The 11,104-nt window shown below is 38.6% G+C and overlaps 1 protein-coding gene across 4 annotated transcripts in view; it reads right to left on the reverse strand.

Annotated features, from left to right (window-relative positions):
* The window catches only part of LOC108228441 (serine/threonine-protein kinase PAK 2), a 30,538-nt gene that overhangs the window by 14,184 nt on the left and 5,250 nt on the right, over positions 1 to 11,104 (reverse strand). For 2 of the 4 annotated variants that reach the window (XM_037977693.1, XM_037977694.1), the window contains exons 2-3: positions 903 to 1,097; positions 705 to 799 (exon numbers count right to left, since the gene is read on the reverse strand). In XM_037977693.1, coding sequence (XP_037833621.1) covers positions 705 to 799; positions 903 to 1,080 — 273 coding nt within the window. In that variant the 5' untranslated portion in view covers positions 1,081 to 1,097. Of the gene's footprint in view, positions 1 to 704; positions 800 to 902; positions 1,098 to 1,294; positions 1,454 to 4,097; positions 4,253 to 11,104 lie in introns of those variants that run through there. The other 2 variants (XM_037977691.1, XM_037977692.1) reach the window with 2 other exon arrangements.

Consider the following 11,104-nt stretch of genomic DNA (forward strand, 5'->3'; position numbering starts at 1 on the left):
AATAAAGAGAAACAGGAAAACAATGGTGTGAATGCTTAAAAGCATTCACACAATTAATCTGCTTTCCTTTAGATTTTATCTGAGTTTTTTTTAGATTTAATCTGTTATCTCTTTGCCACTCTCCAATGAAGCTCAGACTGGTGAAGAACCTGGGCAACAGATGTTATAAGTACATCCTCTCCCATCTCAGCTGATGAAGCTTTAACTCCTTTAGAGTGCTCACAGGTGTCTTGGTGGTCTCTCTCACTATTCTCCTTCTTGCACAGTCACTCAGCTTGTGAGCACAGGTAAATTTACATATGTTCCATATTTCTTCCATCTCTTGATGATGGATTTAACAGAACTCCTGGGGATGTTTAAGGCCTTGGAAATCCTTTTGCATTCATCCCCTGACTTGTAATTTTCAATCATCTTTTCTCTGAGTTGTCTTTTTAAAGGGGGTAAAAATTTATGCAACTACATATTTTACATCAAATATTTTTATTTAATTGGTATTACTCTGTAGGAATTTAGTTTCACTTTGACACTGAAGGCTTTTTTCAATATTTTCTGTAAAGAAGGGGAATTTATAGTGACCATGACTGATTTATGACAGCAGTAAGAGTAAAAAACATCCAAGGGGATGAATACTTTTGAATACTTTTGTAAGGCACTATATACATATATATAAGACATAACGCACAAAACAAAGTTCAGAGATTTACCGTGAATTCTCCAGTCACAGCATCAAAACCCACATGGATGGTGTGTTCAAAGTCTGAGGGAGAGGAAATCTCAGGTCTGTCTTTTTTCTTGTTTCCTGCATGAAAAACGTCAAAGTTCATTGTGTCCTTCATTGTCTGTGTTACAGAATGTTTGATGTGTATATTGAGTAATATGTGTATATTCTCTAAATCACGCACCTTTGTCAGAGATAAACATGGAGTATATCTTGTTTTTGGACTTCCTCTCCTCTGGTACAGACGGCAGTGGCCGAGAGTTGTGAGTGGCTGACTGGGGGTCCTTGGCTCCTACTCCTTGGCTGCTCATCCTGACAGGGGGGGCAGGGGGCTTGTCCTCACACACACCACTGTCACACATCTACACACAAGTGCAACCTACAGAGTCAAGATGAGATGTACACATTTAGGATCCAACCAGTAAGTCTACTGAGCATAAAAACCCCATGGTGCATTCACTGCTTCCTGTTTTTTTGTTTCATAATCCCAAACTGAGCGTTGCATGCCAGATTACATTGCTACTGAAAAATTTCAGCAATCATTTAAAGCACAAATAAAACAAAGAACAAACTTACAGATGTCTAACTCCTCAATCCATGCTGCAATCTGAGGATAACGAGGTAACAAGGAGTGTGTTAAAGTAATAGAAGCAGAGTGAGAACAGGAAGCACCGCTGAATGAGCAGAGTGACAGGCTGAGTCTTGTTCACAGTTTCAAATGAATGAGGAAGGAGCGACAGAAAGAGAGTCAAGAGAGAGACAGACAGAGAGAGAGAGAGTCAGAAAGAGACCGAGGTGCCCAAGAAAGCACAATGAGTTTCCACATTGCACACAAATGATTGTTTAAGCTGTCACCCTAAGAACTTTGTTTTGAAATTTTGTACTGACACTACTTTCCTCAGTCTACTACACAAAGTACATTGGCTTATTTTTTTGAAATATAAACAAAACTTTGTGCAATGGTGTGATGCCAACTGCCCTATTTTAGTTGTTAATAAAACTAAAGAAATGGTTTAGGACCACATATCAGTGGGGGATCCAGTTAAATGTTCATTCATGACACATATAAAAAGGTAAAGTTCATGCATAGAAATACCTCGGTATTCACACTGATGACGCCTTTAATTGGAAGGTCTATGTTGACAGTTTGTGCTCCCATCTTCAGTGGAGATTGTATTTTTTTCTACACAGGCTAAGACTATGGTGTGTACCATAAAATTCTGTTTTTATTTGTTTGTTTTAGAAAGCTTAATCAGATATAGGATGTGAGCATGCTATGGAAACATGACTGTATAGCTAAAAAAACAAGCTAGCTCATCTGGTTAACACAGCTGTGAAGGTGATGGGGAGAAAAGTATTCATACTGCTTGCAACCCCAAACTTCAAAGTATTTTACTAGAATTTTATGTAATAAACCAACAGTGGTTTGTTACAGATCATTGGAGATCAGCTGATGAAACTTTTGGGCCTAAATTCAAAATTCTGTGTTGCAGAAAACGAACACTGTACTTCACCCTGAATTGTGATGACTGGCACAGCTGGTATAGTCTGCATGTGAAATATTTTCACTTTGGGTCTGAGGCAAATTCTCCCAAGAGGATAATAAAATATATTGTTGTGTATTATAAACAAAATAACAAATATGACTTAAATCTAAGACCATTAAAACACCACTTTAACGGAATCTCCCTCCCATAGAGTTTTTTAGTTTCTTGATCTGTTCATCAACTTTCTCTTCAAATAAGTCCTCCTCACTGTAAATCTCATGTTTGTCAAGCTGTCAATCTGCCTAATATTGAGTTATTTTTCAGCCATCTTTAAAGACAAGACAACTTACAATAGATTTTGTTTGGAATTGAATTTCAGTCCATCTTTGACCTGAAAAACTCAAACTTCCTCATTCTCAAAGATAGCAGCCAAATCAATACACTTTTTCCTACCAAAGCGGTGCTGATGCAGAATTCATTCATCTTCTCAATCAACAGTTCCAATTATTTCAGCTTTCCAAGAAATCTTTGAAAATATTTTTAGTGTGAATGTTGAATTAGAAGTAATGTTTTGTCTTTTTTCTGTACATTTTTTGCAGTCTAACTACTTCTGCAAAGTTTGTGCTATTTTAAATACCAATTTATCAAAACATTCAGCTCATTCAGAAGATGGGTGCTCTTAGCTAGCCTTTTGATTGTTCTAACTTTTAGCTAGCCTTTTTCTGCTTTTAGATTTTAACTAGCATTTTGCTACATGTTGTTCTTAACTAGCATTTTGCTAATTTTAGTTAGCCTTTTGCTACTTTTAGCTATCATTTGTTGATTTTACAGTCTTTTGCTACAATAAGCATTTAGCAAGCATTATTTTCCTTTTAGCTAGCAGTTTGTTCCTTTTAGATAGTGTTCTGCTCTTTTTAACTGGTGTTAAAACTAGTGTCACTTCCAATTTCTTCAGCAAAGTCATTCAGCAGTCACTATTAAAGGGAATTTTCTGTAAAAAAGTTTCTCCGGTTTCTTGCTGGATTCCTGCTTCGTCTTGTGAATCTTCTTTAGTGATTCTTAAAGTCAATTCTTATATCACTTATTTTCAATTATTGTTAAGTACTGGTAGTTTTCTGATTAAAGTGCTGGCATACTGATTACTGATTTGAGTTCTGCTTCCCATCCATTGTAGTCACTTGGGTTTCCTCTGCTTCCCTAATATGGTAACATCTGAGACTGCTGAAGCTCTCGTACAAATGTGCACACCGACAAAAAAAACCCCATCAACCTCAAAAGCAGATCCTCCAGTCTTGCAGAGCAAGTGGTTCAATCAGCTCTGAGCTGCAGGTTGCATTCTGGATGACATCACAGACAGGAAACCGGAAGCAAACGAAGGTTTCCTCACTTCCTGCGTCTGACCACCAATGACAGAGCTCATATTAAAACAAAGCACACTCCTCCTGCAAAAGCTCTGTAGACCCGACCTGCTTCTGATGCCCCAACACAACCTCTCAATGGTAATGCAAGTATGAATCTGGACACAGATTTATTTCCTTAATTCACTAATCAGAATGTACATCAGCCAGTAATCAGTTTCATGCAAACAAGTTGACCCTATGAGCTGAAGACACATTAGAAATTACTAAAAGATTAATTCTCAGACATTTGGTGCAACTGATGCCGGAGTTTTTCTTCTGTGCAGAAAAACAACCAGCAGACGCTACCTGAAGTAGTTCTTCTACACTTTCCATGATCTAAACTTGCTGTGAAATTTAAACTTTTTAGAGTAGCAAAAGTCAAAACGATATAAACACACGGAACAATCACACTTACAATTACAGCTCAGGTAGATCACTTCACACCCACAAAGATATTTAACTTGATTTGACTTGAAGCTGCAAAGAACCCACCTATTTGCTGCCTTTTCTGTGTCCGACAGAAGATCAAGCAAATAAGAAAATAAATTGTCGTTCCTTCCCTGACTGTGTGCACGTCTTCCTCTAGAGCACATTTAGTTATTTCACTCCCTCTCTGAGGACTGGTCTTTGCAGGCTGCCTCATTCCTCAGCGTTTTTGCATAGGGGCAAGTATACTCTTGTCCCAACATGGTAAAATTAGACACAGTATGGGCTTAATGTGTGTACGGGTGTGGGTGGGGAGATCACTGGGTGCTGCCCGCCAGGTTGAGACAAGTTACCTCTCGGAAGGAATTTCATAGCTGAAGGGCTGCAGCAGAAGCAGGGTGTGTTCTCTCTTCACACACTAGCCCCATGCAGATCTAAAACATACACACATCTTGATAACAGAAGCTCCATTACCCTGAACATTTTTCATGTAGTCTCATTTTTAGAAAATAAATAAATAAAAAATCGAGAGGGGACACACACACACAGATATCGGCCCTGCTTGTGTGGTTTTCTAACTACTCTAGCACTCATTGGAGCTTGTTTTCAGGAGTATCTGTCCGTTTGTTAGCAACTGATGAACAGATTACTTGAAATTTTAGGCATTATGTTCCTCTTTTACAATCTACATTTTGCAATCATTCTTTTTCTTTTAAGTTGGAACGGAAAAGAGAAAAGCAAAAAGCAAAAAGCAAAAAAAACCCAAACATGATTAAAACAGATTGGTAGCAAAGTAGAAATACATAAACATATCAAATCTTTTTTTCTTTTCTTTTTTTTTTGGGGGGGGCAGTAGTTATTTAGTATTTTCATACAAAATTTGATCTTATTGGTTTAATAAAGTTCAACCATAGTTCAACCATCCTTTCCACACTTTCTCAAATTTGCTCAATTCAAGTCTACAGAAAGAAGTTGGCTTCTCCATAACATAGATATCATGCAGCACATCAATCCAGCCCTCCTTGCTCTTTAATTTCTCTAAAACATTTGCAGTTTTTACCTTCTAACTGTTTTTAAAACATATGGGGACCTTGGACCCATTTTTTTAATTTGGCGTCTGTTCTGCCGGGGGAAACTTTTGTATCGTATCCTATCCATTGCAGGAGTTTATTACTACTGTTAGGTTATCCTTTGAGACAAATTCAAATCACACTTTAAGTAAAACATCAAGCCATGGATTATTCATATTCTTCAGATGTTGTCTGAGTTTGTTGTCCCCAAATAAAAGCTTGTTTTGGGGCCTGGTTGTTTTATTTACCTTAATTTCTTTCCATCTGGCCGAGTAGGAAGATTCAACAAAGTTTTGATTTGTGATGCTTGATAATAACTATTCAAACAGGGTTGCGCAAGCCCCCCCTTTCCTTTAGGTAGTTGTAAAGTTCTGTATTTTATCCTTGGTCACTTTCCTTGCCAAATATATCTAGATATAATTTTGTCCCACTCCCTAAATTCCCTGTCCACTAGTTCCACCGGGATGTTCTGAAATAAGTATAAAAATCAAGGGAGAACATTAATCTTAATTACTTCCACTCTGGAAGTAAGAGTCATAAAGGGCATCGTATTCCATCTGGTAATGTCTTCTCTTATTTTAGAAATTAACGGGCCATAATTTGCTAGTTTCAGTTGATTAACATCATGTGTTAAATAAACTCAGAGATATTTCATGGATTTCAAATTCCACTTATTGTTATAATTATTTTTAATCACATCTGGGGGACTATCATTATAACAAAGGACTTGTGTTTTTTGCACATTTATTATGTAACCTGATAGTTTCCAAACTCTGCAAATTCTGACATGAATGCTGACAAGGATGCATCAGGGCAAGACAAAAATATCAAAACATCATCTGCAAATAAAGCTAACTTATGTATTGAACTCTGCCCCTCTATGCCTTGTATGTGTTTATTTTGTTTTATTGACTAAGTAGTTTAAAAAATATTGCAAATAGAAGAGGACAGGCAGCCATGTCTACAACCCCTTCTCAGTAGGATACTATTGGATAAACCCCCAATAATCTTAATCCTAGCTGTTGGATCAGTGTACAAAGCTTTTATTGTTCTGATTATTATATCATGAAAGGTAAATTTTATTAATTCTTTCTATAAAAAAATCCCACCTGACCAAATCAAACGCTTTCTCTGCATCCATTCCCATGACGTCTGCTTTGGTTTGTCTCTCAGCTTTATTCTGAATTATGTGTAATGTCCTTCTGATGGTGTCTTGATTTTGTCTTTCTTTAATGAATCCTGTTTATTCCGAGTGGATTATTGTTAGGGTTTTTAAAAGTTATCAGCCTTTGTGCTTATGTGTAAAACTGCCTACGTACCACACGAAGGTCAGACGTCGGGTGCCACAACATCTGGCTCTCCCAAAGAGAGATGTGTTATGGTTATGCTATGTGTTCTTGCTATGATCTGGACCGGTTTTGGCCGGCTCAGATCAAGCCCTTTTATTTCTTCCTTTAATAAAAGAGAAAGCCCAAGAAAGCGGGCAGAACTTCCTGGACAGCACACCGTTAGGAGCTGTTGTGGAATTTCTCTTCTTGCGAAGGCCTTCACAAAAGACAACGAGCCTCTCCGGTGTGATTCTTTCTTAGCAGGTATTGGAGCCAAATATGTGTATTTTGGTTTTTGGCCACTAGATGGGGATGTCGGTTACAATATATAAATCAAGAGGTGACAGGTAGCTAGCAGGTGTTGAACCCGGAAGGGCCTAAAAGTTTTTGACCGCTGTTACGGAGTCATTTGTGACACTGCTGCCGTGTACAATCGAATAAATGGAATTTGTTCACAAACGTTTATTTGATTGAAACAAGTGTGGAGTTTGGACTACAGGAAGATCGGGGATCGGGATTACACGCGACCAACAGGTGCAATGTTAGCCGCTCAGCGCGTCAACAACAAAGCAGCAACGGGTCAACGCTTAAACTACTGCAGGGTTGAACTGGCTAGTATAGCAGGTTTAATAAATCGAAACCCTGACATTTTGGTGTTGAAACCCGGCCTCAACAGACTCCGTCCGCTGATAGGCGGGGACAGACGCGAGGAAGCCCGACCGCACAGAGTTCCAAAGGGAACCTGAAGGGAAAGCCCTGAGAATTAACGTTATTCATCAGGCCGGAGGGTGGAGGTCTGGGCCCCCGCCTGCCAGCGGCGAATTGACGAGTTCTGGATGGAGCGAATTATCACCGGAGGGGTGAGTAAAGAGTTTTTCTTCAAATAAAGGAAAACCGGATCGAAAAGCCTTTGAGGTTAGCAATCCTCATAAAATATAAGGGGGAGGTGCCCGAAAACTAAATAGTGTATACAATAGTGCATGAGTGTGTGAGTGATTGTAAAGTTGTGACTGGCTGTGTTTGGCTGCGGGTGTGCGTGTGCTTGTGACATTCTGTGATATACTAATGTAATGGTTACTATTATTAATGTAATGTAATGCAGAATATTATGAAACGAGTCTTAAAAATAAACTCATAATGTGTCATGATTATGTGTTTTTGTGAAAATCTGTGGCGTACTTACATCTAACAAACTATGTTAATAGAGACAACCTTTCCTTGTCGTGTCTGCGTGCAGCGAGCTGTTTTTAGCGTTGTGTGTGTGAAAAAGAGGAGTGAGTGAGACGCAGAAACTGAGCGAGCGTGTGTGAGTGAGCGACTGAGTGCTGTTGGGGAAGTTGCATGTGTCCATGAATGTGTGACTGAGTGAATGAAACATTATAAGTAAATAAATATGGGAAATTCAAGCAGTAAGACTCCTGATGGAGCTCTAGAAGGCGACCATAAATTTATGGAGAGGAAACACCCAGGTTCCACTAAGTACCTGGGCAAATGGGAAGAAAAATATCAAATTAAGGGAACATTAAATGTGAACAAATGGCAGTACTTTTTACAAACTCTAGGAACTAAAGCACTGATAAAAAAGGGAAAGAAAAAGGAAAAATTCAAACTGAAATTGAATCTGCCAAATTGTGGTTGCAAAATGCAAAAATCAGACGAGATCAAATTAAACAATCTAAAGAAAGAAAAGCTCAAAGAGAACAAAAGAAAACTGAAATCTCTTTTTGTTCTGCCAGAAGATAGTGACTCTGGACCAAGAGCACCCCACGGTCCCCAGAGGGACGACCGAGAGGAGAGGGATGACTCTGTCCCCACATCCTCAACTCTGTCACTGGGCCGACATTTGCAGTCACTAGACAAATGACAAAACAACTACTACTAAAAATAGAAAACATTAACAAATGTGGAGGAGTTTTTCATGTAGATTGTGAAGATGATCTCTTCAGTGATGAAATTTTCTATCAGAGTCCGGCAGGCCGAGGCGGGGAGGATCCAGCTCGTACAGATAAACAATACAAATTATACTCATACAAATACTCATACTCATACAAATAAACCTTTTAATAAAGATTTTACGTGCTGGAACTGCGGTAAAACAGGCCATCGCTCCTCAAATTGTTTTAAGAACAAAACTCAGGGCCCTCCCAGAGGAGTCTCAAACACAGGGAGAGGGCGCGGAGGACTTTCAGCATGATGGTGTGTGCCCCATGGTCAAACAAAACAAACTGAATGTGACTCACTTTCTGCTCATGTAGATGTGCTTGATGTTTATGAAGCATAGGAAGTGTTCATAAGTAAGTGTAAGTAACTCACACTTACAAAAAACTTCAGTATGTTTTGACGATATAACAAAATATAACAAAATTTTTAAGTTTTCGAGTGCCCTTATTAAAAAACTGTGAGCTTTTTAATATAAACAGACAACAAACACCTTGTTGTACTTCAAATATTTCCAAGGATTTTTAAGTAAAAAAAATCCCTGTATGAACTTTCAAAATAAATTATTACAGGTTGTGTGCACACATAAAATTGAGAATTAATTAGCACAACAAGGTAACAATCAGGTCAACAAATTAGAGTTACAGGTCCTTTTTGTTTACTGGTTAGTGTTTGTCAATGTTTTGTGTGCTGTTTGTTTTTGACTTGTTATATGTGTTAGACAAAAATTAGCTATTTTATAACCTAAAGCTTAATTTTGACTCCTGGAAAGGAATATGGAGTCACACACATACACACACACAATACCCTTCTCTCCCCCCCCCCCTCTCCCCCTCTCCCTCTCTCTCTCTCATGTCTCTCTCTGACCCTACCTGCCTCTGTCTCTCCCTAATGGGCCTAAGGGCAAAGCTGGGGTGTATTCAAGCCCTTACCGTACAGACAACTGTATAAAAGAAACCTAGCATTTTGAATTACGATAGCAAAAAGGGGAAGGGAAAAGAGAAAACAGACTGTTTTTACAACGTTACTCTCTCCCTAATTAGAGAATTAGTTGAGTCTTACCCTGATGGCCATTTTAAAACTGTGGAACAATTTCAACATTTTTTACTTAGAGTATGATATTCACTTAAAGCACATAAATAAAAGATATATTTGTGTATATACAAAACATAACAATTACTGCAAGATCTGATCTATGGTGTTCCAATGGCGATATCTGATAAAATAACCTGGACAGAAAAAGTAAAACAAGCTTTTGTAAGGTTAAAACAAATGTTGATTCAAACCACAACAATAATTCTTCCAGACTACAATAAAACATTCAGTCTAAACAGTAAACTGCAAAATGGGTTCATGACACCTTACTGGTACAAAGCATAGAGAAAGGCTAAAAACCTCTGGCATTTTATTCTAAAAAAAAACTAAATCTTGTTGCAAAATCTCTCTCACCGTGCGTGCAGGCAGTTTCTGCAGCAGTGGCAGTCTGCTGATGTTGTAGATGTTTTGTTGTTGCAAAATAAGACAAACACTGCTGTCCCCGGCTCAACACTTATCCCTTGTGTAGCCTTGAGAAAGGCTCCAGCTACCTAGACATAATTGAGAGACACCCCCTCACAGGAGGTGAGGTGTTGAGTGATCATGCAACTGCACTTCCTATCAAATTATTAAAGCAGAAAAGTTACCCAGAGATAACTCATCCCAGGCTGCTGAAATCACTGCTCTCACACATGCTTGTGAGTCAGTATCTGTAATAACATCAAACTAGTGTGTGGTATTCCACAGACACTTTACAGCGATAACAGGTCATATTTTGTTAAACAAATCGTACAAAACATGGCTACACACTTAGTGAAGTAAAGTGAAGTGAAATTTATTTGTATAGTACTTTTCAGCAACAAGACGACTCAAGGTGCTTTACAAAACAAACGAAAATGCAGAATCCAAAACAGGACAATCAAAATCAAATACAGAAGCACAGAGAAAATTAAGTTAAACAACAGTCAAGCTAACAATATTTTTAAAAAATGAGCTACGGTAATCTAAATAAGAATGTGATGAAGTTGAAACTAAACTAATTAAATGTACAGAAGGCTAAGCAAGCCAACATTAAAACGCTAAGATAATTAAGCTAAAACATGATAATGCTAGTTAAGATACAAGATAACCAAGCTAAACTAAGGTACGAAGAATCTAGCTAAAAGTACCAAGGTCACTATTTAAGCATGACTTTAAAGAATCACTGTTCCTACCATCCACAGTCCGCTGATCTTATTGAAAGGACGAATGGGACAGTGAAAAGCAGACTCAGGAAGTGCATGAAGGCAACTGGCCGGCTGTGACCAGACTGTCTGGACTTAGTGAAACTTTATATGAGAATCATTCTCATACCAGATGGGTTAACTCCTTTTTGAAATCATGTATGCAGGACCACACAAATTACCGCTGTTTTCACCAGATTTAGAGCAAGTAGGAGAAGAACAATGAAAATGAAAACGTGTTAAATGCAAATTTACTGCCATCTGATTCTGTATCCCAGCAGGACACACCTCTGGTCCAACCAGGAGACTGGGGGTACATCAAGGTGGTGAAAAGAAAGAACTGGGTCAGCCCACGGTGGGAAGGACCGTTCCAGGTGCTGTTGACCACGTCCACCGCAGTGACGATCGCTGAAAGGCCCAGCTGGATACATCTCAGCCACTGTAAGCTGCAAAGAGTGCTCGACCCTTAAAAAGCACCG

Source organism: Kryptolebias marmoratus, linkage group LG10 (genome assembly GCF_001649575.2).
Source record: "Kryptolebias marmoratus isolate JLee-2015 linkage group LG10, ASM164957v2, whole genome shotgun sequence".
Classification (NCBI taxonomy): domain Eukaryota; kingdom Metazoa; phylum Chordata; class Actinopteri; order Cyprinodontiformes; family Rivulidae; genus Kryptolebias; species Kryptolebias marmoratus.